General features: G+C 39.4%; 1 protein-coding gene across 1 annotated transcript in view; it reads left to right on the top strand.

Annotated features, from left to right (window-relative positions):
• Positions 1-14,855, top strand: part of LOC121903461 (zinc metalloproteinase-disintegrin-like lachestatin-2) — an 18,734-nt gene continuing 3,879 nt past the window's right edge. Inside the window, exons 1-21 of the mRNA XM_042420485.1 lie at positions 1-97; positions 2,281-2,369; positions 2,541-2,617; positions 3,042-3,120; positions 3,315-3,391; positions 5,096-5,279; positions 5,455-5,517; positions 5,842-5,913; positions 6,163-6,332; positions 6,849-6,930; positions 7,728-7,861; positions 8,184-8,361; positions 9,812-9,901; positions 10,404-10,599; positions 10,776-10,881; positions 11,086-11,242; positions 11,334-11,414; positions 12,485-12,578; positions 12,705-12,807; positions 12,892-12,985; positions 13,073-13,168. Of these exons, the coding sequence (XP_042276419.1) occupies positions 40-97; positions 2,281-2,369; positions 2,541-2,617; positions 3,042-3,120; positions 3,315-3,391; positions 5,096-5,279; positions 5,455-5,517; positions 5,842-5,913; positions 6,163-6,332; positions 6,849-6,930; positions 7,728-7,861; positions 8,184-8,361; positions 9,812-9,901; positions 10,404-10,599; positions 10,776-10,881; positions 11,086-11,242; positions 11,334-11,414; positions 12,485-12,578; positions 12,705-12,807; positions 12,892-12,985; positions 13,073-13,168 (2,280 nt within the window). The 5' untranslated portion in view covers positions 1-39. The remainder of the gene's footprint in view (positions 98-2,280; positions 2,370-2,540; positions 2,618-3,041; positions 3,121-3,314; positions 3,392-5,095; positions 5,280-5,454; positions 5,518-5,841; positions 5,914-6,162; positions 6,333-6,848; positions 6,931-7,727; positions 7,862-8,183; positions 8,362-9,811; positions 9,902-10,403; positions 10,600-10,775; positions 10,882-11,085; positions 11,243-11,333; positions 11,415-12,484; positions 12,579-12,704; positions 12,808-12,891; positions 12,986-13,072; positions 13,169-14,855) is intronic.

Consider the following 14,855-nt stretch of genomic DNA (forward strand, 5'->3'; position numbering starts at 1 on the left):
CCGATCTGCTCTGTTACAGTGACTGTCTGCACTTGGATAATGACGCATGCACTCCTACTGTGGGCCCTCATCCTAAATGCCTCACTCAAGCCTTCAGGTAAGTCACTGGATACTGTTACCTCCACTGTGCAATGGTTAATTAATAACTAAAACCTAAGTTTATCCTCTCTAATTTATTCAAAGTAAGTACTTTAGTACTTTACATAAGTACTTTCATTTGTGTTTAGAGTGTCATGTAGGTTTCTGTTCCTGCGTATAAAGTAAAAAGTGTTCTGAACCACTAGATCCAATTAGATCTAATAAATTGTATTGTAAATTAAATGGACACGTATGTTCATGATGATTTAAAAACCATAACCACATGTAACTTCAGTTTCAGTTACTGAAAGTATCATAATATAGAGGATATATCTATGAGTTTACTTCATTGATAATGGATCATATTGGGACAAAACATTACACCTATTGCATTTGCTTGTGCAACATATACTTAGAAAAACAATGCCTTCATCATGTCTAGTGTTATCTAGCTGAACACTGACACAAAATTGCTTTCTTTAAATTATTACCACACTTGGTACAATGTAATAATGCTTCATAAGCCGAGCAGAATGAGCAGGAATTACTGTAAACACATTGTTGATGTTGTGACACACTGTCGAAGCTGGACTTTAGATCACAACAAAGCCACCACCCTCTCTGGTGCTACTCCGTACCTGGCTGACAGGTAACCATGACTCAGAGTGACTTATTTCCTTTGAAGCAGATTGAGTGGGAAGTTCCGTCCTTGCAAATAAAAGTCATTACTTTGGTGAGACAACGTCATGTAAAGATGACTGGGGGAAAGTCAAACAAATCTAGATAAGACACAGGTACAGTCGAAACTGTAGAAACTGAAACTTGTGATACTCTTTCTAATGTATCAGTCGCGATTTCTGAAAAAAGATGGTACTATAAAGAGGAAAGGACACCCGCACACTGTCTGTCTGTATAAAGATGGTAAAATAGGAACTGACAAAATTAACAGAGAGCAAAAAAATGTATGTTTTGTTTCCTACCTCATTCTCTGGTTTCATCTCACTGGTACTGTGAGATAACACTTTCAATATAGCAAACACAATATAAACTAAAATCATACAAACAAAATACAGTATGCACTGTGTATAATATAAAGTCATACACATTTCTCTGCTCAGTAAACCTTTTGTGTTCCTACTGATAAGAATATCAAAGGCGGCAGACATGAGAGTGGTATTGATACTGTCATTTAACTCTCAGCAAGAAGGTGAATAAGCGTATTTTCCAAAATGTCGAACTATTCCTTCAACATAGTCTTTTGAAGTTGAAAATAAATGTCTATGGGTAACTTAATGGACAAATGCACTTGTCTGCTGTTCATTTCCAGCTCAAATACAGAGGAGACTGTCCTCACAAGAAAATCAACCACATTTGCTGCCCAAATACAACCTGTGTTTACATTTACCAGACAAGGACCTCAAGCGCCAGCAGTTGCAGCACGCTGTTGTTATTGCACTGCAAGAGCTTGTTGGGAGAAGCTCTGGGTGGGCCAACAAATCATGGGATTTTGACATGCGTCAGTGTTGATTTGTTTTACCAATTACGATCTTTCCCTAACCTTAGTAGTACGGTAGTAGTAGCCTAACGACTAGTTCTTCTTTTAACCATGACCACAAAATCATGATGTTTGGAAGGAAGTGACAAACTCTGTGTTTTGTTGTTTAGTTTAGAAAAAATGATGGTACACAGACAGGTGGGCGAACCTTATTAGCATGGCTTAGTTGGCGCAAAGACTGGACACAGGGAAACTGCTAGCCTAGCTGAGTTGACTATGAAAAATATACCTATTGTTGATGAAGTGAAGTAGAAGAGTGTGTATGTACATGATGTATGCTGTGTTTGGGCACTTGGGTGAATACAGATATGTATGTATGTGTGTAGTAGTATATAACACAGACATGTGTGTATATGGATGTATATATTCCTTCTGGAGGTGACGACAGATGACTAGAAGTTTACTCAAAGACTAAATTGAGGCCCACAAGCACCGCTGTTTTAAATTGTTCTTTTTGTGCATATGTATATGAATATATAAAAAATAAACAAATGAAAAACTGGAAAAGGGCTTTTTGTAAAATATCCAAAATAAAAAAGAACAATGCAGCTAGAACTTTGACTACTTCTTGTTTATAACACTATAACGTCAAATGAGCACATTCTTCCTTTTCACAAAGCAATATGATGTGTGTTGTATCTCCACAGAAAGCCATGGTCCTGAGGCTGATGAGGTGAAGGACTATGAGGTGGTTCGACCTGTCAGACTTCACACAGTCAGAAAAAGACATGCAGAGGTACCATGTTTCTCCAACAGTTATATTGTTTACTACATTTGAATGTAGCAAAGTTTGTGCTGATTTTGCATACACTGCAGAATAAAGTTATGGTTGACATTGGTTATGGGAAACATAAAATGAATAAAAGAATGAATTACTAAAAGCACAATGTTAAATCTGTCTCCACAGCACCTCAGGCCAGAGACTATTAAGTATGCAATGACGGTGGGAGGAAAAGACATTGAAATGCAACTAGAAAAAAATAAGTAAGTTCTTTCTTCCCTCAAGGCACACTTCTGTAAAGTACCAGGAATAAAAGATATACATAATGGTAAGATAACCAACTTTCAAGGTAATCCAGTATTAAAGGATTACTTGAATATTAATCTCTTGAGCATGAAGAGTAGACACTGTCTCTCAAAAGAGACATGAATAGTTGCACTGTTGCTGGTTCACTAAACTGCCTGATGCCTGAGAAAAAGCAAGTCTAAACATGTTAAGAGGTGTAGCCAGTGTTGAAAGCAATGTTTCAGTGCAACTCCCTGGCTTTACTTTTCTTGTTCGTTCTTACAAAACTTGTGGTTTTCACATCATTGGTTTTTATTTAAAGCATTGGACACATTGAAAACCAACTCAACATTTCATGGCATGGCATGATGTACATTCATTTTTGCACCTTTTCATCATCAGTGAATTACTCACCAAAGACTACACTGAGACTTCCTATCGAGAGGACGGAACTCAAATCACCACAACTCCAAATGACATTGTAAGTATTTGCATTTGTAGTCAACTTTCAGTTCCACATATACTGCTGGGATGTGACAAAGACCATGTTCCATGAATATTTACCTAACTGTTGAACAATCATATGAGAATGAATGCTAGAAAAATACACTGGATTACGATAGATTGGAATTTCCTATTTGATTATACAGTCATAACATCCTCATGTCTTTCCAGGATCACTGCTACTATCATGGCAGGATTGTGAATGACAACAAATCATCAGTTAGCATCAGCACTTGTGATGGACTCAGGTGAGCTCTCGAACCATCTTTAAATTTAAATTTCATACTGTATTTTCTCAATAGTGGCCGGGGTCTTTATTTACCTCAACTACCAGGCCTTTATTGGAGGTAGGCTTATATTAGAGAGAGGCCTTTATTCCTAATTCCCTCTATTTGATAAGTATATTTGCTCATATTTTAGTACAAAGCCTCCCTGTTTTCTGATCTGCTTCAGTTTGCTCTGTTAATTTTTTATTACTGCATTATGTCTTTTCCAGTATCTGATTCTTATCGGGTCAGTGTCAAAAGGTCTTGCAGCTTTCGCTCCTTAAATTTCCTCCGTAAACTGCAAAACTCTCTCTTTGAATTTGACGTCAAACTTCCGTCTGGTTGGTGCCATGTTCGCTCTCTACAGTGTTGTGGCATTGGTGTTATGGAAAATCTAGTCACTGACACTTGCACAGGTCCTATATGGTACTTCAAATATAGCTACCGCCATCTTGTGGCACTTGTATATTACTACAAACCACAGTCACATTATAACAGGCACCAAGAAGAGTGGGGCAGACATTTCTTTTCATTTGATAAAATAAAAGTAAAGTTAGGCTTTGCTGTCAGTATCCCAACTCATTTTAAAAAAAAGGACGAGAGAAAAAGAGGGGGAGGTGGCTAGAGAGTGAATGAAGAAATGGAGCTGGTAAGAAAGCAGTGAATCAGATCAGTAAAAAAAATATTCAATTGTTTCACAGCGGTTACTTTCTAGAGCACAAATAAACACACCCACCCCCCCCCCCCGCACACCTCCGCACACCCCTGCAGTGGTGCGCAGCAACACCTGATTTAGTCTGAATACAGCCTCAATCCATCCTTGTTTTTTCCCTCCCCGGCCTGTATTTGGGGCCAGCCTTTATTTGTTCGTGTCGACCACACCCCCGGCCATTATTGGAGACCCGGCTTTTAACTATTAGAGAAAATACGGTAACTCATAATAATACCTACTCACATTACAAACAGAATTAATGAAGATAACCTGAAGATAAGCCTATTGATTGAATTAAACCTCAAAGGAGGAAACTGTTTTTCAGTCTGTATTGAGGCTCAAGCTAATACTGTGCTAAGCTACTGCAGAAGCACAACACTGACCTATAATCACCATTTAAGTTGAAGTTGTTAGCAAGCTGTTATTATACACATCCAGAAGATATGGAACAGCAAGGACTCATGCTTCTGTACACCTGTACATAAGCACAAGTACACATAAGACCAATATTCATTCTCCTTTTAGCTCTGCGTTGCTCACCGCCAACTCCTGAGAAAAAATATCCGGCTTTTTATAGCTGATAAATGCTTCACTATATTCACTAGCTAGTCAGTAACCTTGTCTGATCTTCAGTGCTGCGCAGGTAACTGTTAGTGTAACTCACAGGACGTTACGCTAATGAGAGCAGTGTCCTAACAGATACTAAAATGCTCTGTAGAGCTGGGCTGAGCAGCATAGCTGACATACCAACTTCAAACTTACCATCCTAGCCTATTGCTACAAGATACAATATGCTAGCTAACAAGTCTACTGTATTCATATTTTGAGTTCCATATTTTCCGTACACTGTGTGTTTGTAAGACATCTTACCTGTTCTCAAAAGAAGAAAAAGGTCTGTCTTTTGGCTCATCAATGGGTTTCTACCTCAAAGCAATGTCTGTAGAACTAGTCTGACTGGCATGATCTTGGTTTAGGGGTTATTTCAGAACGGCTGCCCAGAGGTACCTGATTGAGCCCCTGTCTGGTGATGATGAGGGGGATCATGCAGTAATGACATTCGGTAACCAGAGTTCCACACCTGCAGTGTGCGGTGTCACCAACACCTCCTGGAGCACCGACTTCGAACCCCCAACAAGCCGCAGTCGCTCCAGATCGGCGGTATAACCCCATCACTTCCATGACACCCCAATAGCCTACATGTACACCCTAAATGTGACATTAACAAATACATCAGAAAAATAACACATCATTCAGTAGTCTGAAAAGACAAATCTGGCCATTTTAAAGCTGAAGGAGTGCATTATCTAATCAACTTTATTTTTTTGTCTTTCAGGGTATATCTATTGTCCAACAACAGAAATACCTCGAGCTCTACCTTGTTGCTGATAACCGTGAGGTAAGATGTAGTAACATGGAAATTTACTATGAATGCCAGAAAGTGTTGGAAAACAGGAAAAAGTTTGCTGCAAATGTTTTTGTACTCTGTGAAACACATGACCTGACTTGACCACATGATGTTAGCAAATCTCACCTGCGTGGCACTGCAAGCACAAAATGCTCTCAATTTCTTGACTATTTGGACTGGGTCTGATTAGAATAACACATTGTTATCTTGGTCAAAGTCAGTGTATCATCATACATCATGTGGATATCCCATAATGATTCAACTGCTGAGAGACAGGATGTGACCATGCTCTAACATGATGACATGGTGTTACAGTACTTGAAAATGGGGCGAGATCAGACAGCCGTGAGAAAAAGGATTTTCGAACTTGTCAACTTTGTCAACATGGTGAGTCAGTTCTGTTGCTAATTCTCTGCAAATTTTTAGGCATAAATGAAACGTATTCAGCTGCAATTTAGGTGTCATTATTGTTATGGTATTCAGTCTCTAGATCTTTTTTATTTTTATTACATTTCAGCCAGAGATTTTCAAGCAATAAACCTAAAGGTTTTCAGATAACTTGGTCTCCGTGTTTGAACAAAATAAACATGCATAGATACTGCCTTACTGGTGATCTCATGCCGGTATTGTTCGCAGGTTTACAAACCCATGAGGACTTTTATTGCACTGGTGGGGCTGGAGATCTGGTCCAATCGTGACTTGATCTCTGTGACTCCCCCAGCTGGGGCCAACCTCGATGCTTTCATGAAGTGGAGGAACTCTGACCTGGTCAAAAGGAAAAAGCATGACAACGCACAGCTCATCAGGTCTGAAGAGCATTTCTAAGTACAACCAAAAAGTCTCAAATAATCGGCATGATGTCAGGCTCTTTAAATAGCAGGAAGCTTGAGCTCCGTTGCGTATCCTAAAAGTTTACATATTTATATTTATTTTAAGTTTACATATCATGCTTGTACAGAGAATCATGTGAAGTGAAGGTCAAACAAGGGGAAAAGCCAGTGTGGTTCGATGGCCTCGGTTGGCCTTGATAAGACGAACAAACATGTATTTGAAAGTGCTTTTGGCTTACCAGAGCTGACACCCTGAATCATTAGTGTACGTCATCGTCACAAGAAACTGTCTTTCCAACCACAAACCATATTTGTCATTGTGGAACAGGTTAAAGTTTGACACTGAACCACGCCCTGTAGAGCCGGTTTCATGTTTACGTGTTTACGTAATTTCATACCCAAATCAAGCCTCTCTGAGAGAGAGAGAGAGATATGGTTTTCTCACAATTCATATTCAAAGGGTTTCTTGTCCTTTCATTCCTTGTCTTTCAGTGCTATTGACTTTGAAGGACCAACTGTGGGACTGGCCTTCATTGGGACTCTGTGCTCAGGTCATTCTGTTGGGGTAATACAGGTAAGCTGGTCCAGGGAGACAAGAAGAAGACTTGTTCCATCTGTTATTTGGATGCTATGTATCTTGTACATCATACTCTTGACTGGGCATAATATTTAGCTGCCATTATTATTTTTAGCCATGGTAGTGTCGTGGCTCTTGGCATGGTGATCTCCATACTTTTCATCTAGCGTCACCATGATGATCACCACCAATATGTTTGATCCACTTTATTTTAGGATTCACATTATTTTTAAATGCAGCCCTTATTTTAGGCTACTTGAAATGAGAAATGAACATTTATTTGCCATTAGAGTACTTATTATTTATATCATCTGTGTATAATAGAGTGTTAGTTTCTTTCATGTTGTTGGTGTATATACTCATTCACACCTCACACCAACTGTATTCATTTTTCTATGCGTATAATTAGTAGCGGGAGGCCAATCAATGAGCCCCTTCCAAATAAGCATGTTTTGAATGAGCACTGCACTTTAAAGAGGAAGTGTCACGTCTTTTCACATGACGCCTCTGAAACTCTTCTCATGTAGTGTTGCACACGTCTAGACACTGTCATGGAAATAGAGGAAACCCGAAAATTCAAAGAAGCCCGAAAAAACATTACTGTGGTTACAATATCGGGAAACAAAGCAGATTGAGGAAACATATTTTGTTATCATGTGTTAGCAAGGAAACCACAGTGCATGCTTGTTTTAAAAGCACGTAAATCACTGATAATACCCCCCCGACCCCTCCCTCTTCATTAAGTATAATTTATAGGGTTCCACTCATTAAACTGGTGATTGGTTACCTCTCAGGATCACAATAATCGGGCCATTGCAGTGGGAGCGACACTGGCCCATGAGATGGGCCATAACCTGGGCATGGACCATGATGATTCCAGCACCTGTGCTTGTTCTGGGGATAGCTGCATCATGGCTGCAGCCCTCAGGTAAGACAAGTCATTGCAGAGACTCAATCTCTATTTTTAGAAATATGTAATGACAGAGTTTTAATATATCATAAGCTTCAGATGGGGTCAGGCCAAAGAGCAGTGATGTTCAAAAAATCACCAGGAATTCTCTTTAAAAAATTGCTCTCTTGCTTTTACCTGACCATTGTTTGACATATACTTGTCAAACCCAAAGTTATAACTATTTTCTGGGAAGCTTTGATTGACAGCTAAAGGAGGCAGACAAGACATCATGGCATTCACGGTCCCACCTCTGTCTCGTTGTTCAAAGTTGACAAGGAGAATGTATGTTTTTCCCCAGCTGGAACATCCCTCGCTCTTTCAGTAGCTGCAGCAGCAACAACTATGAAAAATACCTGATGAGCCGCAGCCCCAGCTGCCTGCTGGACAAACCAGACTACCTGAGTCTGGTGGCTCCTTCAGTCTGTGGGAACGGTTTTGTGGAGACAGGAGAGCAGTGCGACTGTGGAACTGTGGAGGTAAATGAACTCATTTGACTTTGACTTGACTTTCTATTATTCCATAGATTCCTTTTAAGGACTTTTTTTTTCTTGCATGCATCACTAACATTATATTGTGAAAAGTCATGCTGAATAAGGAACAAACATGGGGAAGTTGCCTTGCAAAGTTTCATTGAATTTGGAAGCTTTCAAAATAATGTGATTTACATAGAATTTACATAAAATTGAAAGTAAGAAGCTGAAAGAGGTTTTAGTTTATGCAGCTATTCTCCCTATTCTACTCTCCACAAATATTTACTCTCCCAAAGGTTTCTCAGTTATCAATAAGCTTTGCTCCTGCCCTTCAGTATTGTGTAAGCGACAATGTACAGCAAGCGGTCATTATTTTGAAATGAACCCTGACAGGGTGATGCAGGGTCCATTTCACAATAATGAACCACTCGCTGTACATCATCCCTTACATAACATGCAGAGGTTATTCAGGTAGTATCAAAGGTCTTATTGTAACAATATAAAAAGCTCTTGAAGCTTACTCTAAATTTGCTTCCTTGGTGCTAATTTTTGAAACTTTGTCTGTGTTCAAGTCAGGATGTGTCTATTGAAGCTATTGTTTGAATAAGCGTCAACACCTTGTTTTCTTTGTCTGATCCTGAATCTTTTAGTTTGCTTTTTTGCCCAGAGGCATTAAGAGAATGGAGCTGTCAGACGTGCACTAACACATTTCTAGAAAATTCAGAGTGTATCTTTCTACTCATGGCAGTATATTAATGTTGAACATTATGTGAACTAACATTCAGTTCTTGGTAACTAAAGTATTTACAGTGGACATCACAAGTTTACAAACCTTGATTTGGGGCTTCAAAATTAATTCAAAAGTCTATGACAGTGTTGTACTCCACCTAGATATCACTTGTAATATAGAGCAAGGCAGTAAAACAACTTGTATTTATCATAGAGAAGTACATTCTGGTGAAGATGATGCAGAGCTGTGAATTTGTTCAAACTTGCCAATTGTCCTTAACTTTGCCACTGCTGGTATTCAGCAGATGCACAAACCACAAGCTCAAACTGGGGATGTGAGGTGGGTGTTGTTGTTTGCAGCTTGCTATTTACACCAGACACCTGCACCACGCAGGAAAGTTTGCTGCCCTTCCAAGAAAAGCAATCAATCAAATATTAAGTTATTTATAAGACATACACTGCAGGACTCTACATACTTTACAGGATAAATGCATTTTATGGTTTTGTACAGATGTACAGATGTCTGACACTTTCTCCAGATAATTAAAAGCAAATACCACAAGAATACTTATTAGAATTTAATTATTTTAAGAGAATAGAAACAAGTTTAAGTCCTAAGAGATTGTCAAGTAACATCAAATTCTGCCAATGTGTCTACCAAGTGTCAACAGCACAAGAAAGGGAGGGATTAATAACAACCTAATCAGTTTCTATGTTGTCTTCATAGGAGTGCAACAACCCGTGCTGCAATGCCACCACCTGCACTCTGAAGGAGGGTTCACAGTGCGCTGAAGGCGAGTGCTGTGAGAACTGTAAGGTGAGTAAATATGAATTAATAGATGCTGTTCTACCTGCTGCCTGTTACCTTTTATTACCCTTTTTTCAAATGTTGATTTCTTTCCATGAAATCCGCCTTTACTGACTATTGAGAAGCGATCATTTAATGTGATACAGCCCTCTAGTGGATGTTTGACATATTACAAATATTTGAACTTTTACTGCTCCAGCAAAAAAAAAACATCCTTAAAAAGAGATATACTGCTTCTACCTCATTGCAAAATTCAGGATCTATGAATATGCCAATATTTTTCACTTTACTGAGAAGTCCATTCTCAGTGTGTGTGCACTGGACCATGATTGGCTCCAAACTAGTTGTGATGTCACAAATCATGCTTGTAGATAGTTGACTTAAACTCAGATTTACAGTTTGCATACGGCATTGAAAAATAGAGCATTACAAACTTTACATGGACAAAAAAGTAACCTACATCATGACATGTAATTTGATCGATTGGCCCTCACCTCCCACCTCCCCACAGATCCTACCTCGATCCAGGGAGTGCCGGAGGAAGCAGGATGAATGTGATCTGGCAGAGTACTGTGATGGGAATAGGGCCACCTGCCCTGAGGACGTCTTTGCTGTAAACGGCCTCCTGTGTGATGAAGGCCTGGGATACTGCTACAACGGCCAGTGTCCACAGAGACCAAACCAGTGCATCAAGCTGTACGGATCAAGTGAGTGTCCTGTGCTTATATGTATGTTTCTTTGTACTGGGCTAAGTAATCTTTCTAGTATGTCATTTAACATTACACTACTGTGCTAAAGGAAATAGATAACAGTTTAATGGGATACCACAAAAACAGTCATTTAAGTTGTTATTAAAAAAGATGTAATCTATTTCTGTCATCAGGTGCTATAGAGGCCCGTCCTGGCTGCTACCAACAGAACACCAGAGGAACCTACTATGCCTTCTGCAAACGTCCCTCAAAGGCTCAGTATATCCCCTGCCAGAGAGAGTGAGTCTGAGCAAAACATACAGTGGGGTAGTTATTCTGCAGGGCCTTATTAGTATTCTTACTGTAGTAGTTCATCACCTTAATATGCAATATCAAGTGAAGTAAAATATCTGTGTTAGAATGATTATTTTTTTGCAGAATAAGTTGGAATATTGACTCTGAAGTGAACATGAACACATGTTGATCCTGTCTTTCCTTTTGCAGAGATGTGTATTGTGGGAAGCTCTACTGCGAGAACGGCAATGCAAACCCAAACTATGGGCGCATGGTCAGGGTCGGTAACTGCAAGGCAGCTTTCTTTGAAGACAACACCAGTGACTACGGCCAAGTGGACACTGGGACTAAATGTGGGGACGGAAAGGTAGCAGGCTGCATTAGTTTCCTCTATGTTACATTATTCAGTGTTTGTGTTCATCATGTTCACCTGTTTGAAAATCTTTTCTTTTTTAAAGGTGTGTAGCCAGAATGAGTGTGTGGATCTACAGACAGCTTACGAAAACACAAACTGTTCAGCAAAATGCCCCGGCCATGCTGTAAGTAGACTACATACAAACACTGCTCACTCAGTCTTACATCACCATCACTAAATGCAGAAACTATACACAAGTGAATCTTGTGGACCTGCTGCATAGTCTCATTAAACAAAACATACTGAGTGCAAGAGGAACAACATGTGAAAATTAAAGCTGCAAGCAGCGTTGGTCGGGATCTCGCATTGTGGCCCGTCGGGATCAGATCCTTTTGCTTTTTAAAAATGAGGGATATTTCTTACAAGTGTGGTGTGCTTTTATTTTGAAATATTGATTGACATGTATACTGTCAGGTGTGTAGAGACAATAAGTAAGAAATTTTGTGGTGAATCCATTGATACAGGTTTGAAAGTGGTCAGACTTACAGTTGAGACATCAGAAGCCTCTGTTTGACACAAAGTTCATGCCTCCCCATTGTTTAACATTGTAAGGGTGGTGTGGCACTGCAACTCTGAGGGCTTATAAAATCCAAACCGTTCAAGTAATTACAAAGTTTTTAACAACTTTTGTTCAGCACAGTGTCATAAGTCATTTATTAAGTTTGAAGCCGATACCATTAAAGCCCTCGGAGGAGATAGTGTTTGTTTGGGGGCCAAAATTGGGGCAAAGTCTTATTTTGAAAGGCTAATTGCGGACTTCCTGTTAGATTTAGGTCAGGGGTGTCAGTGTACGATTTGTAGGTCTTGATGTGACGAATAATTGAGTTTTGGTTTGATCTCTCTACGACATTCCTACAGGCCATGGCGGCCATATTAGTTACATAGGTGGCGCTAGAGAGCACATTTTGGCACTTTGGGGGTTAATATTTACATTTGATCAAATTTTTCACCAGACCTGATGTGCGTGCCAAATTTGGTGAGTTTTTGAGCATGTTTAGGGGGTCAAATTTAGGGTTTAAGTGGCGTAATAATAAAGAAACAAACAACAAACAAACACACGAAAAACAATAGGGTCCTCGCCCTTAGGCAGGGACTGCTGTTTTACAGTAGTCCTCTGTCTTTTGGGCTCGGTCCCTAAAAATACTGAAATATTATAATTTTGAAAAAAAAAACGATGTCCTTTGTGTTCTTCAGGTCTGCAATCACAGAAGTGAGTGTCAGTGTGAGCCTGGTTGGATTCCTCCTTCCTGCGATTCACAGGATGAAGCTTTCAGTTCTCTTTCTCCTGGTACTTACAGTCATGCATTAGCAAGCACAGTATAATAAATATGTACCTTCAGCATACCTAATATGGAATTTGAATCACTGTATTATTAAGGTGCAGATGAAATTGATATTTAAACTATTTCTGCAGGAGCGGCTGCTGCCATCGCAATGACAGTGCTGGTGCTTCTGGGTGTCATTGCTGGTGTTTTGGGGTGCTTTTGGAAAAAACGACAGAGTCCCAAGTTGCCAACGTAAGTAAATAAGCATCATCCCTCTTGCAGGTCATGGTCTGGCGATGTTACTGTACACTCATCTTTGCTCTATTTCTATAACAGTGCACGCACCCAAAGGAATCAGCCAGCAGCAGAAAACTCTGCTTACCGCCTTGACAAAGCTCCAGTTCCCAGCCAACCCATGCCAGTGACACAGGTAATGAGTTGGAATGTATTGTATTATGAGTTGGGATATATCATCTTACAATTCAATTATCACTGATAAAATTAATGATAATTTTAGGTTCGAAGGCCAAAACCCAAAGGAGCCCCACCTCCACCACCTCCAGCAGGGAACAGACCAAAACCCCCGAGCCAGAACTACATAGCTGCTCGTCAGGTAACTGAAGTGTTAACCTGCCACATTACACACAGTTTGTAGGCTTCTGACAGTTTTAAAACCCACAACTTTTATGTGATTCTTGCGTACTTTTTAGATATAAACTGTTTGATCTGGTGAGAACTATGCTGTTCAGATCCAGCATTGGGATACCTGAAAATTTAGATCTTAGTGTGCATCCACAAAAACTACAATTGTGGTAGTTTAGGAGTGCAAACAAAGTCTGAACAAATTACAGCGCAAGAAGAAAATGTAAACTGCAATGATGCCCATCTCCATGTCTTCATAACCACTATTAATGCCTCAGAAGAAGAGTGCAGACAAGATAATGATTTCATCCTTTTGGAGTGTTAAAGTACATTTACTCAAGTACTGTACTTAAGTACAGTTTTGAGGTACTTGTACTTTACTTGAGTATTTCCATGTGATGCTACTTTATACTTCCACTCCACTACATCTCAGAGGGAAATATTATATATATATATTTTATATTATAAAATAACAAGTTTTTAAAATACAACACATTGTTAAAGATGAAACCAGTGGTTTCCAACCTTTTTGGCTTTTGACGTCTTACAAAAAGCAGTGTGTAGTCGGGGTCACATTTCACATGTCTATGAGTTGTTAACAGCTCCACCAAATAGTGATTTTTCCCTCTAAACTTCTCACATCAAACTAGCTAACTGTATATAAAGTAGTTGAAACTAGCTCCACCTCCAGCAGCTACAACAGTAACATGCTGCTCTAACACTGATGCTTCACTATTAATAATCTAATGATGTCATATATAATAATATATCAGTCAGAGGGACCAAACCACTACTTTTACTGCAATACTACAAGTACATTTTGCTGCTCATACTTTTACATAAGTAGGATTTTCATGCAGGAGTTTTACTTGTAATGGAGTATTTTTATATGGCTACATTGGTACTTTTACTTGAGTTAAGGATCTGAATACTTCTTTCACCACCACCAGCAAAGTTATTTTACACATCCAGCAGACAGGGAGCAAAATTAGTGTTCATTTGAAGTTGTGTTTTTGGACACCTGATGAATCTAAAGCCAATATTCAATATGGCTCTTAATCTGTTAAATGCTTCACTATATTCACCAGATAGTCACTAACTTTGTCTGTCTGTAGTTTGCTGGGATAGTAGCATACGATTAGTCAGAAAAAAATCAGAAAAATCAGAAAACAGCTGCCTGCTGCTGTCCGAAACAACACTTGTGAGAGTGGAACAAGTGGCACTGAACCAAAACAGTCGATTTTGGGCCATAACACCAAAAACAACTAGAAAATGCAATTTCTGTAGAAATTGCATGTGATTGCTGAAAGCGAATTTAGATTGCATAACTGGAAGCTGAAGAGTATTGAAAAATCTACCAAGATTAAAATCAGCAATGGGTGGAATTGAACCTACATACTCATGTTTGCAAGACAAACATGCTATGGACTGAGCTAACATGTCACACAGCAACAGCAGGCCAGATTTTGGTGTTTAGTCTGTCAACTGCATGAAATTGACAAAAAAGCAGTTCAGCTCAGCTCATTAAGCAGATTGACATCACGTGGAGTCCTTCATCCTTCAACTCTACTGAGTTCTGCCCTAAGCGGGGCTCAAACTCACAACCTTTGGACCTAAAAGGAGTTGAGAAATGACATGAACATAAACCACTGGAGTAC

The sequence above is a fragment of the Thunnus maccoyii genome, chromosome 9, assembly GCF_910596095.1.
Source record: "Thunnus maccoyii chromosome 9, fThuMac1.1, whole genome shotgun sequence".
Lineage (NCBI taxonomy): Eukaryota > Metazoa > Chordata > Actinopteri > Scombriformes > Scombridae > Thunnus > Thunnus maccoyii.